At 35.5% G+C, this 22,772-nt stretch overlaps 2 protein-coding genes across 2 annotated transcripts in view; one reads left to right on the plus strand and one right to left on the minus strand.

Moving 5' to 3' along the window:
* The window catches only part of LOC101900702 (putative uncharacterized protein DDB_G0286901), a 166,780-nt gene that overhangs the window by 38,167 nt on the left and 105,841 nt on the right, over nucleotides 1-22,772 (plus strand). The gene's annotated exons all lie outside the window — the stretch shown is intronic.
* On the minus strand, nucleotides 14,135-14,861 carry LOC109612648 (uncharacterized). The gene has a single exon (XM_020036836.2). The coding sequence runs from the start codon at nucleotides 14,766-14,768 to the stop codon at nucleotides 14,145-14,147; it is 624 nt and encodes a 207-aa protein (XP_019892395.2). The 5' UTR covers nucleotides 14,769-14,861; the 3' UTR covers nucleotides 14,135-14,144.

The raw sequence follows: 22,772 nt of genomic DNA on the forward strand, positions 1-22,772 counted from the left end.
GGGGGGAGCTGAGTGCAATACTGTGTTGCACTAAATTTTTAGGCGTTTGGAAAATATGAATGAATTTTTCCACTTTGCCAAAAAAGACGCGAAATACATGTTGAGGCTTACAAAGTTTGGCATAACAATTTTTTAAACCAGAAAAAAATGGTGGCACTTTTTCTTCAGATTTACCGCATGGCAAATCCTAGCCTTGTTGTTGCTTTTGTAATGCGTTTGAAGAAATGTTGAAAAGTTGATCTCAATTTTTTTTTGCAGTTGTTGTTGCAAGTGTTGGTTGTAAGCTGTTATGTCGCAGCCTGCAATTAATGTTTATGGCCAGACTTGTCAACAAAATGACAGACTACAAAACACACAGATGAATAGTTGCTTGTCTGGCTGTCTGAACTTTGGCTGAATTTGGAATGATGGGAAGAGGGGGAGACCATAAGTCGATCAAGCCATAGAGGATGATTATGGAGAGATGGGAGGGGGGATTTTATTTACAGTGGACAATTAAGCAACAATTTGAACAAATTAAACAATAATGCGGATATTGGTTCAGTATCAATGTTCACAATGAGAGATACAATTGTGCAAGGCGAGGGAGAACCGTGTTCCTATTTTAGATATTCCAAAAATTTTGAATAAAATTTCAATTATTTTTACTTCTTTTCCCCCATTGATGTCTGGTTAAAATGTTATCCATATTTAATTACGGCTTCCACCTGCCTCTCTCCACCCCCAGTGTATTGCCACCGTCTAACCGCCCCGAGGCTCGTGTAAACGATAATAAAATATATAAGATTATGACACTATAAGCTGTGGTGTGTCGCAAATGTAAACTAGCCATGTTGATGGAGTAGTTAAACGGCTACTACTTTGTAATTTTTTCGGGATAATTACAAACATATTAATGGAGACAGTTAATTTATTTCAGCGTTTTTTTTTGTTGTTGCTTACTTAAATAAGCCATTAAAATTGTATTTGTATACAAAATGTTTTAACCCCTCTACTATCCCCCCACCCCGATCTAGGCGCAATGACAAAATGCTGTATGGCACAATAAAAATTCAGCCCGCCCCACCGCGGCTGTATTGCGCAGGCGCAGCGCTCTGTTTAATTTTCTTTAGTTTGCAGCACACGCTGCCATACAAAGTGAAAGTGCTTAAAAGACTATGAGCGTGTTGTTTTTTTCTGATGTTTTTATGTTGTTATTGTTGTTGTAAATTTAAGTATTCAATTTGTTAGTTTGTTGCCTTGCCTCGAGTGTTGTTTACAAAACATCAAATAAGCGATTTATTTTCTATTTAATTTAAGTTTTCTATTTATTGTTACAATTTCTTAAGCAAATCAAGCAAATCGGAGAGATCAAAAAGAAAAAAAAAGAAGAAGCAGGAACAAGAAAACTTAAATTTAGATTTTTGATAAAGAAGAGGAGAAGGAGGATAGGTAAGGTGTATTTATAGAGGAGAGGAAGGTGGTGATATATAAAGACCAGCCGGAGATGGTCTTTATAGACCAGCCGCGAAAATGGTCTTTATGGACCAGCCCCGGATGTGGTCTTTATAGACCAGGACCGGAGGGGCCTTTTATAGAAAAGCTGTAACTGGTCTCCTTATAGACCACTGGCCTCTATAGACCAGTGGGAACTGGTCTCTTTATAGACCAGTGGGAACTGGTCTCTTTATAGACCAGTGGGAACTGGTCCTTATAGACCAGTGGGAACTGGTCTTTATAGGCCAGTGGGAACTGGTCTCTTTATAGACCAGTGGGAACTGGTCTTATTATAGACCAGTGGGAACTGGTCTCTTTATAGACCAGTGGGAACTTGGTCTCATTATAGACCAGTGGGAACTTGGTCTCTATAGACCAGTGGGAACTTAGTCTCTATAGAGCAGTGGGAACTGGTCTCTATAGAGCAGTGGGAACTGGTCTCTATAGAGCAGTGGGAACTGGTCTCTATAGAGCAGTGGGAACTGGTCTCTATAGAGCAGTGGGAACTGGTCTCTATAGAGCAGTGGGAACTGGTCTCTATAGAGCAGTGGGAACTGGTCTCTATAGAGCAGTGGGAACTGGTCTCTATAGAGCAGTGGGAATTGGTCTCTATAGAGCAGTGGAAACTGGTCTCTATAGACGCATGGGAACTGGTCTCTATAGACGCATGGGAACTGGTCTCTATAGACGCATGGGAACTCGATAGACCAGTTGGAACTGGTCTGTTTATAGACCAGTTGCAATTGGTCTCTTTATAGACCAGTGGGAACTGGTCTCTTTGTAGACCAGTGGGAAGTGGTCTCTTTATAGACCAGGGGGAACTGGTCTCTATATAGACCAGTGGGAACTGGTCTCTTTATGGACCAGTGGGAACTGGTCTCTTTATAGACCAGTGGGAACTGGTCTCTTTATAGACCAGTGAGAACTGGTCTCTTTATAGACCAGTGAGAACTGGTCTCTTTATAGACCAGTGGGAACTGGTCTCTTTATAGACCAGTGGGAACTGGTCTCTTTATAGACCAGTGAGAACTGGTCTCTATATAGACCAGTGGGAACTGGTCTCTTTATGGACCAGTGGGAACTGGTCTCTTTATAGACCAGTGGGAACTGGTCTCTTTATAGACCAGTTGGAACTGGTCTCTATAGACCAGCTGCAACTGGTCTTTATAGACCAGTGGGAACTGGTCTCTATAGACCAGCTGCAACTGGTCTTTATGGACCAGTGGGAACTGGTCTCTATAGACCAGTGGGAACTGGTCTCTATAGACCAGTGGGAACTGGTCTTTATAGACCAGTGGGAACTTGGTCTCCTTATAGACCAGTGGGAACTGGTCTCTTTATAGACCAGTGGGAACTGGTCTCTTTATAGACCAGTGGGAACTGGTCTCTTTATAGACCAGTGGGAACTGGTCTTTATAGGCCAGAGGGAACTGGTTTTTATAGACCAGAGGGAACTGGTCTTTATAGACCAGTGGGAACTGGTCTTAAAAGGGCAGTGGGAACTGGTCTTTGAAGACCAGTGGGAACTGATCGTTATAGTCCAGCTGGAACGAGTAGCTGAAGGTTGGTCTTTGTAGAACATGTGGAACGAGCAGCTGAAGGTTGAAGCCCGTCTCTCACAGACGAGCTGAAGACCGTCTCTCACAGACGAGCTGAATACCGTCTCTCACAGACGAGCTGAAACCCCTCTCTTAGAGACGAGCTGAAACCAGTCTCTTAGAGACGAACTGAAACCAGTCTCTTAGAGACGAGGTGAAGCCCATCTCTTAGAGACGAGCTGGAGCCCGTCTCCCATAGACGAGCTGAAGCCCGTCTCCCATAGACCCGAGGGTCGTCTCTTAGATGCGAAGCCCTTCTCTTACAGACTAGCCAAAGGTCGTTTCTCTAGACGATCCTTATAGACGAGCTGAAGCCCTCTCTTATTAACGAGTTTTGGAGCAAGAAGTCTCTTTGAAGATGAGCTGTGAAGCAGGGAGTCTCTTCTCACTAAGTTTTTCGATTATTTTGGCTCTTGTCGATTATTTTATTTTCCATAATTTATCCCCGGTTAATAACTAGGTCACACACACACAAAAACAATATAAGTTTTTTTTTTTTTCAATTCAGACAAATAAGGGGGAATCGAAAGGCCAGAGCCAAAACCGATAATTGTGAAATCAATTAACACAATTATGGTTGTGATTATTATTTTTTATATTTTTCGAGCATTCGACGGTTTCCATTCAGTCCAAAAAAAAGAACAGTTATCAATTATCCAAAAAAGTATTGTATGCAAATGTATGAACTATTGTTGTTGTTCAGTTATTATTTAAACAAAATGATTCAGACAGGTAAAATAAATGAAAGTTTCACAGAATTGCCATATTTAGATTTGGACGGGGTGAAAATTATTTCGATTCAAAAAATGTTGTAGAACAATGACGCACATGATAATCGGAGGAAATGTGTGTTTGGAAATTATGGTTATCTGTTTGGTTTCCCATACAAATGGAAATAAATAAAATTGAAGTCAGGTACAGCTGACAGTAATGAAAAATACGATTTCTTTTATTTATTTTTTATGTATTAATTATTTTTTATTAACTATCAATAAAAAAATAATAAAAATAAAAAAACAATTAAAACTAAAATAAAATAAAAAATTATTCCCAATGGAAAATAATAATAAATAATAAAAATTAAAATATTTTTTGTAATATATTCCCCTATTTATTTTTTTGTATTGTCTTATTTTTTAAAACAAAAAAAAAAAAAAACAACTTAAAAAGCAGTAAATTCGGCGGGGCCGAACTTTGAATACCCTCCACCATTTGGAACGAATTTTGCAATTTTCAAAAAAAATTAAATCCATTAAAAATTCTCTTAAAATCTTAAAAATACCGTATATAGCCGTTATATTGGGGTCTATACGACGTGGCCCTACATAGGCATTGTTTCTAATAAGCCATTAAATTCGTAACTTGAAATAAACGGTGAATAATGTAGCTGAAATCATAGAAATACCTTATATAGGGATGTACTGTTATATCGGAGCTATACGAAGAACTGGACCTGCATAGATAATTTTCTGTCACAGATTGTAGCATCCATTACGAACTCTAAATACGTAATTTGAAACTTCTCTGACAAAAAATGACGCTAAAATCGACAAAATACCGAATATCGGGAGGTACCATTATATTGGGTCTACACCAAAACGTGGACCTGCACAGACAATATCCTGTCATAGGCTGTAGTATCCATTGCGAACTTCTAATACCAAATTTGAAACAATTCCGGTGAATAATGTCACTTAAATCACCAACATACTGAAAATAGGTACCATTATATGGGGACTATACCAAAACGTAGACCTACATGGCCCAATTTCAATACCAAAAGTCCTGCAGACATAATATACATTTGAGTAAAATTTTATCAACCTACTTCATGCCATTCGGAAGCTATAGTGATTTCCACAGACAGACGAACATCGCTAAATCGACATAGAATTTTATGTTGATCAAGAATATACGGGGTGAAATAAGAAACTGCAACGAAGACAAAAGCCATAATTTTTACATTTTTTATTGAATGAAAGCAAAAAATGTCGGAAATAGCATCAAATTTTAGAATAACTTTAGATTTGTTCGAATTGGTCAGCTTTGGCACGAATTATAGCCTTCAAACGGCCAATGAAACCGTCATACGCTGCCCCAATGTTGCTCTGCGGTATTTTGGTCCATTCCCGGCAAAGCGTGCCAACCTTGCTTTTGAAAATACTCCAGATACAACCGTCCAACGGCCATTGTGCGCTGGAAATGAAGCGAGGAACCTCATTTTGTAACCATTCTTGGGTGGCGCGTGCTGAGTCCTGTTTGAATGGTCAAAATGTTTGCGTGTCCACGGCTTGAATACATCCTCCAGGATATTTTCGCGATAATATTCGACATTTATTCTGATTCCACAGTCGATTTATACTAGCGGAAAGCGACTGTCAGCTGTTATGGCGATCCAAACCATAAATGGTGATGGCCGGCGCTTGAGTTCTGGTGGCCAACCGAAGGTGCACATTTTCAGCTGACCTCTTTGGCAAGTAAACACGATCATTTTGTTTGTTTACAAACTGCTTGACAGCGAATGTTTTCTCATCGGAGAAAACCAAATTCACACTTTTCAGACAAATCTGTGAAAAAAGGTGGCAAAAATCATCAAATTACCGAATATCGGGAGGTACCGTTGTATGGGGGCTATACCAAAACGTGGTCCTATAATTACAATGTTTCGCCACACGAACTAGGACCCATTATGACCCACAAATACCAATTTTTAGACAAATCCGTTGAAAAATGTGGCATAAGTAATCAAAATATCGTTATATGGGGACTATACAAGAACGTGGACCGATATATCTCATTTTCAATACCAACCATCCTAGACACATCTGCTAAATTTTGGCGCTCTACGTCAAATAATGTGGGCTGTATCGTGATTTCAACAGACAGACAGACGGACATCGTTAAATCGACTTAGAATTTTATGCTGATTATGAATATATATACTTTATGGGGTCTAAGACGAATATTTAAGGATGTTACAAACGGAATTACAAGATGGAGGGTATAAAAATTAAAATAATTCTTTTACATTTATTCCTCTTTTTTACTAGTTTTTATTTATCTTAACTTATTTTTTTTTCAAAAAAAAAAAAAATGAATAAATAAATAAATAAAAAATATGTTTTCAACGAACCTCCTCTTTGTAATTCACGATTTTGTTTATTGTTGTCAGTACAATTGCCAATATAATTCATTAGGGTATCTCCAGATCCATATTGCCAACTCCAATTAATTTTAGTTTATTTCTTTAGCATAAATCATTTTATAATTTCCTAATTAGTTGCGCGGTAAACATTATTTTCAAATAATACTTAATATCACACTTTCTCTATATATGTTGCAATTTGTTATTGTTTTTTCTGTCTTTCTTCATTGGTTGCCAATTTTTATGCCAACTCCCCTCGTTGAGCGCAAAAACAAAGTAGCAGCAGCAGCAGCTGCTTATTGGGTCATTGACTTCACGTCACACAAAAAAAGTGTTAATCATAGATATTATTTCACTTCACTTGTGCCAGAGTTATTTTTTATGTCATGTGAAGAAACCGACCGACACACACACAAAGTCATTCATATAGAACACACAGCTAGCTAATAACAATATTTCCTGTGACAGCAAATAACAAAAAAAAACCTCGAAAAAAATGAAAACAAAAAATTGGCACACATAAATTTAACCGTGTTTTTTCTTGTTGGCAACCTAAATTGTGCAAAAAAGGGGAACTAGGGGTACAATTAAGTCAATTAATGGCTAATGTTGTAGTTATGTACATTGTAACATATTTATTTGTTCTATTGAGAGAATATTTGAGATAATGTTGACCGAAGAACTTTGAAAGGGGAATTTCTGAAAAAAGACACTTTGGAAGATATATTCTATCATTGGAAGACTTTTGGGAGCATCTCTGTCCTTAGAAAAGCTTTTGAAAGTTTGGTGACCATATAAAGCCTTTGACCCATTTACGAAAGATTTTTCGAACGGGTTTTTCCAAGGAAACACATTTGAATACCTAATGTCCATAGAAAGATGAAGAAGATCTTTTTGGCAATGATATAACTTCTGGAGGACTGCTATCCATATCTGACCCATAACCGAGGTTTTCTTTACATTGAGTCGTAGTGAGGGCTACATATTCTTAAAGAGCCTTTTAAAAGTTTTTGGTTCATATAAGACCGTTTGAATATCTTCTGTCTAAAGGAGAGCTTTTGCGGGACTCTTCTTAGTGGAAGAAGGTCTTTTTTCACAGAAGGAGTGAGGAGGAGGAACGGTATTTTTAAGGTTTTTCTGTTTAAGGAGGTTTTGAAATATAAGTTTAATTGTTTCAAGAACCTTCAGAGTTATAAAATGGATGTTAAAAGAATGTTTTTTTCAAGCAAATTCAGAAAAATGGTAGTTGGATTAAAAATTGTTTTTTTTTCAAGGACCCTCAGAGTTATAAACGCGAATTTTTAAATCATTTATTCAGAGTTATAAACTTGTATGATTAGGAATATATTTTAAAGGAGCTTTAGAATTATAAACATAACTTTTTTTTAAATATTTTTAAAAGGAGTTTCATCCTCCGATTTGGTTTTTTGTGGATATATTTTCAAAGGCTTTTAAGAATACGTTTTTCAAGGGTTGTTAAGAACTCTTTTTCAAGGATCTTCAGAGATATAAAGAGGGATTTTCAAAGAATATCTTCCCAATGACCCACAGTGATAAAATGTGGATTTTAAGAATATTGTTTTTGGAAACTTCATGGATAAAGCAAAGTTTTTTTTTTTGAAGAAAAATGTTCTAGGTCTATTTTAGAATATTTTTGGAGTTTTGCAGAATGTGTTCAAAAGTATCTTCAAATATAAAGACGTGGATTTTTTAAGAAAATATTTTAAAGAGCCCTCTTAGACATATTTTTTTTTTTTTTTCAAATAAATGTTGAGTACTAAACGGTCCAAATTTCATATTTGAAGTTCGTAATGGGTACTTCATTCTATGACAAATATTTTTGTATACAGGTTCATGTCTTCGTATAGCCCCCATATAACCGTACTTCCCGATATTAGGTATTTTGATGATTTTGGCGACATTATTCACCAGAATTGTTTCAAATTTGGTATTTGAAGTTCGAAAGCGATACTACAGCCTAAGACAAAAATTGTCTGTGCAGGTCCAGGTCTTCGTATAGGCCCCATATATCAGTACCTCCCTATATTCGGTATTTTGACGATTTTAGGTACAATACTCACCGAAATTGTTTGAGATGTCGTATTTGAAGTTCGTAATGGATGCTACAGCCTGTGGCAGGAAATTGTCTATGCTGCTCCGATATAACGGTACCTCAATATATACGATATTTTGATGATTTTAGCTACATTGTTCACCGTTTACTTCAAGTTTCGAATTTGAATATGGTAATGGTTTATAACAAACAATGCCTATGTAGGTCGACGTCGTTTAGACCCAAATATAACGGCTATATTCGGTATTTCTAAGATTTTAACTAAATTTTTAACGGATTTTATTTTTTGAAAAATTTCAAATTCATTCCAAATGGTGGAGGGTATTTAAAGTACTGCTTTTTAACTTGTTGTTGGTTCCCTCTAGGACTGAACGTATTTTTTAAGAATGTTTTGTTTTTCAAGGACTTGGTGAATTTTACAACAGTTTTCTTTAAGAACTAATTTCGAGTTTTTAATAGTTCTTCCCAAGAAATTACCGTGTATTTTTTAAGATGTTCAGAGATATTAGCAGGGACCATTTAATTCAGGGACCTGGAGCTTTGACGGAATCTTTTTTCCAAGGTCTTTTAAACTTTTTTTCCACATTTTCAGAATATTTTTCGATCTACAAATGCTTTTGAGAATATTTTTTTCAATTCGCCTTCAGGTGATAAAAGTTGATTTTTTAAAAGTATTTTTTTCAAGAACCAGACATATTTTTTTTTGCGAATAGTTTTCTAGGACCAAATCAGGATTTTAAAAATGTTTTTCTCATGAACTAAATGAAGATTTTTGATGAAGTTTTCTGAAGGACTACTATGGGATTTTTTAGTATACTCTTCGGTTTGCAGATTTTCTTTGAGAGACTTCAATTTGTAGAACATGTTTTGAAGTTCTTCTCTTAGGTTCTTTTCAAGCGACATTATTCACCGGAATTGTTTCAAATTAGGTGTTTGAAGTTCGTAATGGATACTTAAGCCTATGCCAGAAAATTGTCTGTGCAGGTCCACGTTTTATAACCTCCATTGTACCTCCCTATATTCGGTATTTTGATGATTTTACCTACATTATGAATAGATTTTTTAAGTTTCGCATTTGAATTTGTAATAGCTTGTGACAAAAGTTGCCTATGCAGGTCCACGTCGTCGTATAGACCCTAATATACGGCTAAATTCGGTATTTTTAAGATTATAACAGAATTTTTAACGGATTTTATTTCTTTGAAAATTGCAAAATTTGTACCAAATTGGTGGAGGGTATTCAAAGTTCGGTCCACGTCGTCGTATAGACCCTAATATACGGCTACATTCGGTATTTTTAAGATTTTAAAATAATTTTTAACGGATTTTATTTTATTGAGTGTTATTGTTTTTATGGTTGTTTTACTCACACCTGACTTTTTATGCTACAGAATCTCTCCCCCGGCCCTTGTTTCCGATTGCAAATAAGAATTTCAAAACTTCAAAATATTTGACGCCTCTGCGTCTAGCTTCTTTTCATTTTAAAACTCACAATGAACTCTCGATATTTCCCACATTTATTATTGCCCAGAACATATCTGGAACACTCGTGTGATCTGGTTTTGAGAAAGTCTAGTTTGTTTGTAACCAAACATTAGAATCAAACAAAGCGAAGAGAAGCAATAAAAATAACAACAATAATATTTTATCATGTCATGATGATGATGGTATTACAACCTACCTACACTCAAATAAAAATCTCCATCAAACATTGATGTACATAACATTAATCATTAACGAAATAACAAACGCAAGAATTGTGCCGCATTTAGGTTAACATTTTCATCATTCTTTTTTTTCGAATTTTTTTCTTCTCTTTCTGATGAACATGAATACACATGTTCCGCCACCATTTGGCTGTCATGCAAAATATTTCGCGTGCGTTCGAGCTTGGCTTGTAAATCAATCATTTTTTTCGCTAAAATGTCTATCAAAGTTTGAGTTGTTTTCATACCATTTATGGCGGTGTAAATGTCTACATAACTCAAGTGGATATTTGTATCTTTGCATGGGCTTCTTGACTCCCCATTGCTGGCGAATAGCTATTTGTGTCAAACTGCCGAACAATTTGTCAAATTGTTGTCTTTTTTTAACTGATGTGACATTTGACATTTTGTGCGTGGTAGACATTAAAATGCGTTTTGTTGTTTTTGTAAGTGTGTCATTTTTTTGCATTTTTTTATTTCCTTTCCAAGGCAGATGTTTTTAAAGTACACACATAGACGCATATGTGTGTTGGTGTGCCTCCCTCCGGCAGTGTCATAATTACATAGATTTTTGACACACTTTTGCGTCTTTCCTCCTCCCCCTTTATAAAAGATATTTAATAAATAATTTTGATAAATGATGATTTTCCCCCATTGCCTACTTTCATGGAGCAGAACATGGGAGTCATTCAAAAAACGTGTTTGGGACTAATATGAATGAAAGCGAAAGAAATGTGTAGTGACATATATCTAATTAACAAGTGAAAAAGCAGTAAGGAAATTTTCTAAAGATTAGGAAATTTTCAAAAAAATGAAATCCATTAAAAATTCTGTTCAAATCTTAAAAATACCGAATATCGTAAGGTGCCGATATATTGGGGTGATATACAATATTGTGGACCTATACAGACAAATCTACGTCAGGGTGTAAAGTACTCACAATGAACTTCTTGTGGGGAATTTCAGACTATTCCATTGAGAAATGTGGTTAATATCATCAAAATACAGAATATCGGGGGTACCGTTATATGGGGGCTATATGATATGGTGGACCTTTACAGACAATTATCTTGCAGGGGGTAAAATACCCACAAGGAACTCCTTGTGTGGATTTTCAGACAATTCCTTTGAAAAATGTGGGTAAAATGTTCAAAATACCGAACATCGGGAGTACCGTTATATAGGGGCTATACGATATCATAGACCTATTTAGTCCATCTTCGAACCTGACCTGCCTGCAGAAAAAAGACAGAACTGTGCAAAATGTTAGCTTCCTATCTTTATTTGTTTTTACTGTAGCGTGATTATAACAGACGGACGGACGGACATGGCTAAATCGTTTTTGAAATTTACGCATATCAATAACATTGCTGTAGATTACATGATACAACTTCGAGAAAATGAAACTCATAAAGAGCGAAATTAACATCCGATTCCATTAAGACTTGGTACACCTCAATTTTTCCATAAACACAAGATCTCTTATGAAGATGGTGGAGATCGGACAACTTCTTCTTGTACCTCCCCTACAAAGGGTTTAAATTTTGAATAACCAAAATGATTATAAAATCCGAAATAAGCATTCGGTTCTCTTCATATTTCACACATCCCATTGTTTCTACTTACACAAGATCTGCTATGTAGATGAAACATATCGGTTCACTCCTGATACTTTCTACAGAAAGGGTCAACATTTTGAATATTTCCATCAACACCAGATCTCTTATAAAGATAGTAGAGATCGGACTATTTCATCTGGTACCTCCCCACATAGGGTTCAAGATTTTGAAAAATGCTCGAATGCTCTTCAAAAAGATTTTTTTTAAAATTCCACGCCTCGAAGGTTCTTCAAAAAGATTTTTTTTTAAATCCACGCCTCGAAGGTTCTTCAAAAATATTTTTTTTAAAAAATCCACACCTCGAAGGTTCTTCAAAAAGATTTTTTTTAAATTCCACGCCTCGAAGGTTCTTCAAAAAGATTTTTTTTAAATCCACGCCTCGAAGGTTCTTCAAAAATATTTTTTTTAAAAAATCCACACCTCGAAGGTTCTTCAAAAAGATTTTTTTTAAAAATCCACGCCTCGAACGTTCTTCAAAAAGATTTTTTTTTTTTAAAATCCACGCCTCGAAGGTTCTTCAAAAAGATTTTTTTTTAAAAATCCACGTCTCGAAGGTTCTTCAAAAAGATTTTTTTTAAAAATCCACGCCTCGAAGGTTCTTCAAAAATATTTTTTTTAAAAATCCACGCCTCGAAGGTTCTTCAAAAATATTTTTTTTTTAAAATCCACGCCTCGAAGGTTCTTCAAAAATATTTTTTTAAAAAAATCCACACCTCGAAGGTTCTTCAAAAATATTTTTTTTAAAAAAATCCACACCTCGAAGGTTCTTCAAAAAGATTTTTTTTTAAAATCCACACCTCGAACGTTCTTCAAAAAGATTTTTTTTTAAAAATCCACGCCTCGAAGGTTCTTCAAAAATATTTTTTTTTAAAAATCCACGCCTCGAAGGTTCTTCAAAAATATTTTTTTAAAAAAATCCACACCTCGAAGGTTCTTCAAAAATATTTTTTTTAAAAAAATCCACACCTCGAAGGTTCTTCAAAAAGATTTTTTTTAAATCTACACCTCGAACGTTCTTCAAAAAGATTTTTTTTTTAAAATCCACGCCTCGAAGGTTCTTCAAAAAGATTTTTTTTAAAAAATCCACGCCTCGAAGGTTCTTCAAAAAGATTTTTTTAAAAAATCCACGCCTCGAAGGTTCTTCAAAAAATATTCTTTAAAAAATCAATGTCTCAAAGGCTCTTCAAAAAAAAAATCTTTAAAAAAACCACGTCTCGATGGCTCTTTAAAAATACTCTTTAAACAAGTAAACAAAGGCTATAGCTGTGCGGGGCCGACCATGTGATAATCTACAACACTACAATATGCTGCAAGCCAACTTATGTCAAAATCCATTTTGGAATATTTCGTTTTTGAAATAATCTCATTTAGCCCTGCCCAAATGTTACCCTTAGCTTTATGAGCGGGGGCATTTGTTCAATCCGTCGTGTTGTTAGATATTCAAAACCATTTCATCGAAAATTGTTTGTTCATTAGTGTAGAACGATGGTAATGTTTACCAGGGTGTAAGGCAGGGAATACCTAGGTTTCAGAAAGAGCCACCAATCCTAACCCGTTCCCTTGTTTTTTGTCTGGGAACTATTCCCTGCCTTACCCCCTGGTAAACATTACCATCGTTCTCCACTAATAAAAAAAAACATTGTTTTTATAAAGAACAACAATAATGGGATTAAGCCTGACCATTTTGCAACAATAAGATCTATTTCTTTTATATATATACTGTACCTATTTGGTTATATATCCTATATCTTGGCTATCAACGTCACTGTAATGGTCAGAAGTGACTCTTTTGTCTGGGATTAAAATTTTTCGCTGTTTTTAGATGAAATTTTCGAATTTTTTGACATAAAAATTATACTTTATTTTACCCGCTCAATATTGTCCGATGACCGTCCAAACTGGTAGGATTCTGCCCAGCCCTAACTCCGTGCAAAATCTCTAGACGATTGGTTTATAATTGTGGCCTGTAGAGCAACAGCAAAATCAGGATTTTTTTTATTTTTGGTCCATTTTGCGATTGTCTCCAAAAATAATAGGCTTCTATTCGGACCCTATCCCCCTTCATTTTCCTCCCGATATTCGGTATTTTGAAGATTTTAGCAAATATATTCACCGCAATTGTTGCAAATTTGGTATTTGAAGTTCGTAATATAACAGCTACATTCGGTATTTTTAAGATTTTAATAGCATTTTTAACTGATTTTATTGTTTTTGAGAATTGCCAAATTAGTTCCAAATGGTGGAGGGTATTCAAAGTTCGGTCCGGTCTACAGCATACAGCTTTTTTACTTGTTTCAAAACTCTTTTTAATATCTTATATGTCAAATTAATATTCTGTCTCTTGGGCGCCACGCGAAATGGTTCATTTCTGGCTACATCACTTGGTTAGATATTGACATAAATTGAAAATGTTAGGCAAAATGAGTTTTTTTTTTGTTATAAATTTAGTCTGCAAGATTTAGTGATCCTGCAATAAAATGTTCATGTACTGATGTCCTCTTAAAATATCAAGCAACTTTTTTCTTCTTATGTTGGATTTATTAACTTCCTTATCAAATCATCACTTGCATGGATATCCATACGATAAAATTTGGATTTCTTTAGACAATCCTCCTCATCCGCCATCAGACCATAAACATCCTCAATGGAAAGGGTAATCTCAGTTTCATTGGGCCACAATAATTTCCGAGCATCTCGGCGAAATTTCTGTACACTTCGGGTCATTTCGTCATGGGCCATTATTAGCGATTTTAGATCCAACAACTCGTTGGTGCTTTTCGATCTCAAATATTCCATTTCGATTCCCTCGATTTCTGACAACAGACGTAGAAGAAGAAAGTCGGCATAACGTTTCTTGACTTCCAATTGAGAGAGACGGTTATACAAATTCATTGTTGGCGAGTTGAGCCAAACGACAAACGAAATTGTGAACATTTTGAAGCCAATGATCAAAACAATCAGGAGAATACCATATTCATCCAATCGTGCGATGTTTGTTTTGATGATATTTGTCCAATAAATTAAGTCCCGATTGCTGTTCAACAATTCGAAATGTAGATATCCAAAGAAGAGTAGGGAACAAATGCATCCAAATGCAATTCGTGGGTAATTCCTTAGAATGAAGCGATGAATTTTGCGAGAGATATACATTTCTTGAAGGTGTTATTATTTTTTGGATTTTTTTTTGTTTGGGAATGAATTTTGATGTTTATTTCAAAAATTTTGAAGTGACAGAATGGTGTGTGGATTTCAAAATGTGTACCATAAATGTACGAAAAGTTCTAAGTGTTACTTAAGTGGGTATTGAGTGAAGGGATAGAGCTGGAATCCCGAATTGATTATTGATGTCTCTGTTGGTATCTGGGATTGAGATATGGAGATGGTTTTATAAATATGTACAAAAAGTACTAAGTGGTACAAAATTGGCTATTGGGCGAAAGGATAGGGCTGGTATCCCGAATTTTGATATTGAGGTCTCTGTTGGTATCTGGGATTTAGGTATGGAGGGGGTTTTGAAAATTAACTATAATTGTACGAAAAGAAGGGATAAGAGGTGGAATTCCGAATTTTGACATTGAAGTTGTTTGGATATGAGATATGGAAGTTGTTTGGAAATGTTTGTACGAAATGTACTAAGTGGTACTAAATTGGGTATTGGGTGAAGGGATAGAGTTCGAATACCCTATTTTGATATTGAGGTCTCTGTTGGTACCTGCGATTGAGATAAGGAGGAGGTTTTGTACTTAGTCCGAAAAGTACTTAGTGGTACTAAATTGTGTATTAGTCGAAGGAATCGAGCTGGAATCCTGAAATTTTATATAGATATCAATGTTGATGTCTGTGGCTGAGAGACGTAGACGGTTTTAGATGTGCGTACTGTAACCGTATTAATTAAAGAGCTGAAATCCCGAAATTTGATATTGAGGTTTCTGCTGGTATCTAAAATGGAGATATGGAGCTCTTTTTATGGAGCTCTAAAGTGCTAAGTAGTAAAAATACGAAAAGTACTAAATCTATGAAATCTATGTTTATGGGGGAACTACATCCCATAAAAAAGTAAAAGTTGGTTTTGGAAAGTGCTCTCATATAATTATTGAGGTTTAAATGGTACAGGTCACATGTTTTACTCCATGCTGTTATTGTTTCGCAAATATTTTTACAGGTTTTGGAATGTAATTTTAGAAATCAGACGATTAGCCCTTCATTAAGGTTTTCTTATGGTAAAACCAGTAAGGAAAGCTCAAAAGTCGGGCGGGGCCGATTATATGATACCCTACACCACTATGCATATTAAGTAGAGCTCTCGTAAAAGGGTTTATACAGGGCATTTCATAGCTCTATGAGATATTTGGTACAAAATCAAAATCTATCTAATTCTATCGTGCATTTTACGAACTATAGCTATCTCTGAACCGGGTTTCTCCAAATTTGACGTATTAGCTTCTAGACTGAAATCGGTCTTATGTACGAAAATTTAGGTGATTTGGGCTGATATTGACCATTTAGTGCACATTTAACCCGAAATCGGATGAAGATATATATAGGAGCTATATCCAAATCTGAACCGATTTCGATAAAATTTAAAACAGCTATTCCTGTGCTCCATCTAATACCTGGTACCAAATATCACGGTTGTGGAGTGAATATTACGAATGTAAGGGACTAAAACACTAAATCGGATGAAACATATATATGTTTGCTATATCTATATCTGAACCGATTTTCACTAAATTTGACATACTTGCTTCTAGGCTGAATTTGGTCCGATGTACTAAAATTCAGTCCATTTGGACTTATATCGGCCATTTGGTGCACAATTAACCCGAAATCGGATGAAGATATATATGGGAGCTATATCCAAATCTGAACCGATTTCGATAAAATTACAAACAGCTATTTCTGGGCTGTATCTTATATCTGGTACCAAATATCATTCTTGTGGAGTGCATATTACGAATGTGAGAGGCTTAAACACCAAATCGGATATGGATATGGATATGGGAGCTATAGCAGTTTCTGAAACGATTTTCTCCAAATTTGTTGTATTTGCTTTAAGGCTAATCTCGGTCACATGTGCCAAAATTCGGGCCATTTGGGCTGATATTGACCATTTGGTGGTCAATTAACCCGAAATCGGATGAAGATATATATGGGAGCTATATTCAAATCTGAACCGATTTCGATAAAATTTAAAACAGCTATTTCTGTGCTCCATCTAATACCTGGTACCAAATATCACGGTTGTGGAGTGCATAGTAGGAATGTGAGGGACTTAAAGATCAAATCGGATGAAAGATATATATGGGAGCTATAGCTATATCTGAACCGATTTTCTCCAAATTTAATATACTTGCTTCTAGGCCGAACTCGGTTGGGTGTGCCAAAATTCAGGTAATTTGGACTGATAGTGGACATTTGGTGCACATTTAACCCGAAATCGGATGAAGATATATATGGGAGCTATATCTAAATTTGATTCGATTCTCACCAATTTCACCAATTGTTTGGAAAATTTCATCTCAATCGGATAATAAATGCGACCTGCATTTTGTTCACAAGAATACATGGACAGACGGACGGACGGACGGACTGACATGCATAAATCGACTCAGAAAGTGATTCTATGAAGGTTCTCAAAAGTAAGTATGGGTCTATCTCGTTTCCTTCTCCATGTTACAAACAAATGCACAAAGACATAATACCCTTACCACTATGTGGTGTAGGGTATAAAAATGTGTATAAAGGTCCACCAGTCAAATTCACTTCGTACCTTTATAAATAATTTTCCAATGCAATAAAACCTTGAAATAGCTCAGCTTAATATTCGAATTCGATTGCATTACTTCTCCATGTGAAACCCAAAAATAATTGATTAATTCCTCGATGGACAATTGTTGGTCGCTGTCAAAAAACCAATAAATATTATGAAAACAATCAATTTGAAAAAAAATAATTAATTTTTATTTAACGGAAAGTAAGTGGTTATTGTGTAATAATGACGTGGATGCAGCTACTGCATCAGCGCATTTTGAGATGTTGCTTGGCCTACAATTTAGCAGCCGCCACAGATTTAACCAAATAATTTGCTTAACCACCACTGACCGCTGTTATTAGATATTATCGAAGTGTTTTACTCTACAACAACAAAAAAAAAAATGAGGAAAATTAGTTTTTTTTTGTAGCTGCTGCTTTTGTTGTCAAAACACTCAAAACAAAACAAAAAGTGAAACAATAAAAAAAATTGAGTCCACCAAAGAAACCCACAAAAAATAATGAAAGAAAAAAAAAAAAAAAAAAAAAAAAAACACGAGAAGTGGTATTAGGCAACACTAATAACTCTGACCAATGCAGCCACTAAAATTGCAACTGCATTGGTAACAACAGCAACAACAATAACAATGATGCCGCTCGCCAACAACAACAACAGTCACTTGGAATGAAACACCTGTCAAATTATAATCACTCATACCAAAATCATATTGACGACGCACCATATCGCAACGCCATGCCATTGATGTTGGTATCAGACCCACTACCTACCTACCTACCGACCAACCTGTAAAGAGTAAATATTTACACGATTGAAATTTTGACTGGCAAAGACAATGGCTGTCAGTCATCGCCAGGTAGCTTGTTTGTCTGTATGTTGTTATGCTGATAGGCCTTCTCTCTTATCGAGATCATTTGAACATAATGATCGGAGTATGAAAATATGTTTGGACACGTACTTACAAGTGAATATTTTGGAGGTACTTACGAGGTAGGAAAGAAAGGTTATGTTAGGGTTGTGGATGGAGAGCGGAATTTTGATGACATATTTTCCAAATTTGTAAGCCTAAGACAGAAAATTGTCTGCGCAGGTCCACCTCTTCGTAAAGCCTCCATATAATGGTACCTCCCGATATTCGGTATTTTAATGATTTTAGGGACATTTTTCACCGGAATTATTTCAAATTTGGTATTTTACGTTTGTAATGGATACTACAGCCTAAGACAGAGAATTGTCTGTGCAGGTCCACGTCTTCGCATAGCCCCCATATAACGGTACCTCCCGATATTCGGTATTTTGATGATTTTAGCGTCATTATTCACCAGAATTGTTTCAAATTACGTATTTAGAGTTCGTAATGGGAACTATAGTCAGTGACAGAAAATTGTCTATACAGATCCAGGTCTTCGTATAGACCCCTTACATCAGTACCTCCCCATATTCGGTATTTTGATGATTTTGATACAATATCCACCGAAATTGATTGAGTTGTCGTATTTGAGGTTCGTATTGGATGCTACAGCCTGTGACAGAAAATTGCCTATGCTGGTCCAGGTCTTCGCACAGCTCCGATATATCGGTACCTCCCTATATACCATATTTTGGTGATTTTAGCTTCACCGTTTATTTCAAGTTTCGAATTTAAATATGGTAATAACTTATGACAAAGAATGCCTATTTAGGTCCACGTTGTATAGACACAAATATAATGGCTATATTCGGTATTTTTAAAATTTTAATAGAATTTTTTGAGGATTTTATTTTTTGAAAATTTCCAAATTTGTTCCAAATGGTGGATGGTATTCAAAGTTCGGCCCGGCTTTTTTTTATTTTTGTTAATTTCCCCTGTCAAAAGAAAGGGGCCTCCATATCAAATTTCAGAATTCCGGCTCTATACTAAGACTCAATCCCAAATTTATTACCATCTTTAATTTTCCCCATTACCACATTTAGTACCACTTAGTACAATTATAGTACGGATATCCAAAATCAGATCGTTCTCTCAACCACAGACACCAACAGTGACACTCATATCAAATTTTGGGATTTCAGCTCAATTCTCGCACACAATAACAAATTTAGTACTATTTAGTACTTTTTGTACAATAATGGTAAACATTTTCAAAAAAAAAATCTACAAATCTCAACCTCAGCTACCAACAGTTCTCTCAATATCAAATTTTGGAATTTAGCTCTTTAATTTCCCCCATTTCCAAATTTAGCAGCATTTATAAAATTTCGGGATTTGAGCTCTATTCTCTCACCTAGTACCAAATTTAGTACTTTTTGTACGTTCATAGTACGCATTTCTAAAACCACATCCTACTCTCAACCACAGACACCAACAGTGACATCCATATCAATTTTTGTGATTTCAGCTCTATTGTCTCATCCAATAACAAATTTAGTACTATTTTGTACAGTTATAGTACACGTTTCCAAAATCACCTCCATATCTCAATCCCACATGCCTACAGTGGCCTCAATATCAAAATTCCGGGATTTCAGGTCTTTTTTCCACTATTGCCAAATTTAGTACCATTTAGAACAAATATAGTACGCATATCCCAAAGCAGTTCCTTTCCTCAACCACAGACACCAACAGTGACATCCATACTAATTTTCAGGATTTCAGCTCTATCCCCTCATCCAATACCAAATTTAGTACTATTTAGTACTTTTTGTACAAGTATAGACCGAAACCACCTGCATATACCTAAGCTACACACGATAGCAACCCTAATATCTAAATGTCAGATTTCAAGCACTATCTGTCCACCCAATACCAAATTGTACCAATTTTAGTACAATTTACTACCTTTCGTACTTAATTCCAAAACCACATTCACATTTCAATCCCAGATACCAACAAAGACCTGAATATAAAAATTCGGGATTTCAGCTCTATCCAATTATAGTACACATTTCTAAAACCCCTCCAAATCTCAATTCATGATACCAACAGACACCTCAATATCAAAATTCGGGATTCCAGTTCTATATCATCACCCAGTACCAAAATTTAGTACTTTTCGTACAATTCTAGTACATATTTTCAAAACCACCTGCAATTTCAATTCCAGATATCAACAGAGACCTTAATATTAAATTTGAAGATATTAGCCCTATTACTTCACCCAATAACATATTTAGTACTTTGGGACTATATAGGACGCATTTCCAACAAAAAAAAGGCACACTTTAAACACAGATACCATCAGAGGTCTAAATATCAAATTTGAGTTTGTTATCTCTTTTATCCCTATTCCTTAACCAAATTAGGACTTTTGGTACAATTATAGTACACATTTCCAAAATCACTTCCATATCTCAATTCCATATACCAACAGAGACTTCAATATCAAATTTGATTATGCCAGCCCTATCACTTCACCCAATACCAAATTTAGTGCCATTTAGTATTTTTTCGTACAAATATAGGACGCATTTCCAAACCACCGCCAAATCTCAACCACAGACACCAATAGTGGCATCCATATCAAATTGCGTGATTTCAGCTTTCATTCCTTACCCAATACTCAATTTAGTACTATTTAGTACTTTTTGTACAAATAAAGTACACATTTCCGAAACCACCTCCATAAGTTCAGGCTTCATATGAACAGTGAACACTAATACCAAATTTCGGATTTCAAGCACTACCTGTTCACCCAATACCAAATTGTACAAAATTTAGTGCCGTTAACTACTTTTCGTACAATTTCTAAGGTCACCTTAAAATCTCAATTCCAGATGCCAACGGAGACCTCATTATCAAATTATAGCATTCCAACTGTATCCCTTTACCCAATACCAAATTTGTTCACACAATACAAATTAATACCAAATATTGTACTATTTAGTACTTTTCATGCACTTTTAGAACACATTTCTTAAATCACCTCTTTATCACAAATCTACCACCAACAGGTACTCCAATACAAAATTTCAAAATCCCAGCTCCATCCTTTCACCCTAAACCAAACTGTTCCAAATTTAGTACCATTTAGTACAGTTCGCCGCACACTAAGTACACATTTCCAAAACCATCTTTATATATCAAATATATTTTCGAACCTTGATTCTCTTATGGAATTTCAAGTTTTGAACTCTAGCCGTTCATATATTGCCAAATGGTATCATTTCAGATGTTTAGTACGATTTTAGAACTTTTTTTAAATTTAAAGTTCAAATTTCCCAAAAACCCCCATTAGGACAGCTGTCCGGTGCTCCATCAGTGACTCTTATTCCAAACGTCAAAAATCGAACTCATACCGTTATCCAATACAAAGTACTCAATTTTTAGTACTTTTCGTACTCTTTTGGTACGATTTTCCGAAAACCCAGCACCTTGCGCAAAATTTCAAGATTCTGGCTTCAGCTGTTTCGTCTGGGCACGGATTCTTGGCAGTCACTACTTTTTTATATGTCTATAAAGATTTTAATGCCAAAATCAATCTCTCATGAATATGTTTGCTGGGTAGATACATGACATGTGAACACAACTATGTGTCGTTGTTTATTGACATTATGTTCGACGACATATTGTTTGTGTTAAGTAACTTCTCAATGCAAGTAGACACTACTCGAAAACAACAAGTGATTACTTTACCTTCACACAAATACAAACACACACACACTCACACAAATTAATAGTTATGCTTCTTTCAACTTCACTTACCATTTAGACACCTGAGACTGAACTTGTCGTCATATCGGCCATAAGATCTGTTATTTTGGTTGTCTGTTTTGGTTATATTACATATTACATATCTGGGTAGGTAAGAATGTACCTGCGTGTATCTATTCCTTTTTACATTGTTTGCGGCTGATTTGCTGCAGTATAAACGTTGGAGATATGACGCTGCATAATAATATGGCATAGTGGCGTTTTAGAGCCTTTGCCGAGGTCTCTTAGCTAATAACTGCAAATTATGATGGCATAAAATTTAAATGCCTCTTTGTTTAGAAAAGTTTAAAATTATGAAAAAATCACAGCTTTGGGAACATGGTATGTGGGGCTGTCATTTAAATTCTTAGAGATTGTTGTCTTGTCTCAAAGAAGACCTTCGTTCGAGGTTTTCCATAGAAAAATGGGCTTTCAAGGATCGAATATTCTGAAACGTTACCGAAAAATGTAAACGTTATATGTAAAGGTTAGTACATATGGCTGAGGGTAGTTCGACAACAGATTTTTTAGAAGCTGTAGGACGACAAAAAATAAATAAAAAAGGAAAAACAAGTTAGCAAACCTTATAGTCTCACTGGGCTGACCATTTGATATCCTACACCCTACCCTTACCCTTAGATCCAAATCCATTTTGGAAGATTTCGTTTTTGAAATAGTGTCATACAGCATTTGCCCTACATTTACTCTCTCTGTC

The sequence above is a fragment of the Musca domestica genome, unplaced genomic scaffold (genome assembly GCF_030504385.1).
Source record: "Musca domestica strain aabys unplaced genomic scaffold, Musca_domestica.polishedcontigs.V.1.1 60, whole genome shotgun sequence".
NCBI classification, from domain to species: Eukaryota; Metazoa; Arthropoda; class Insecta; order Diptera; family Muscidae; genus Musca; species Musca domestica.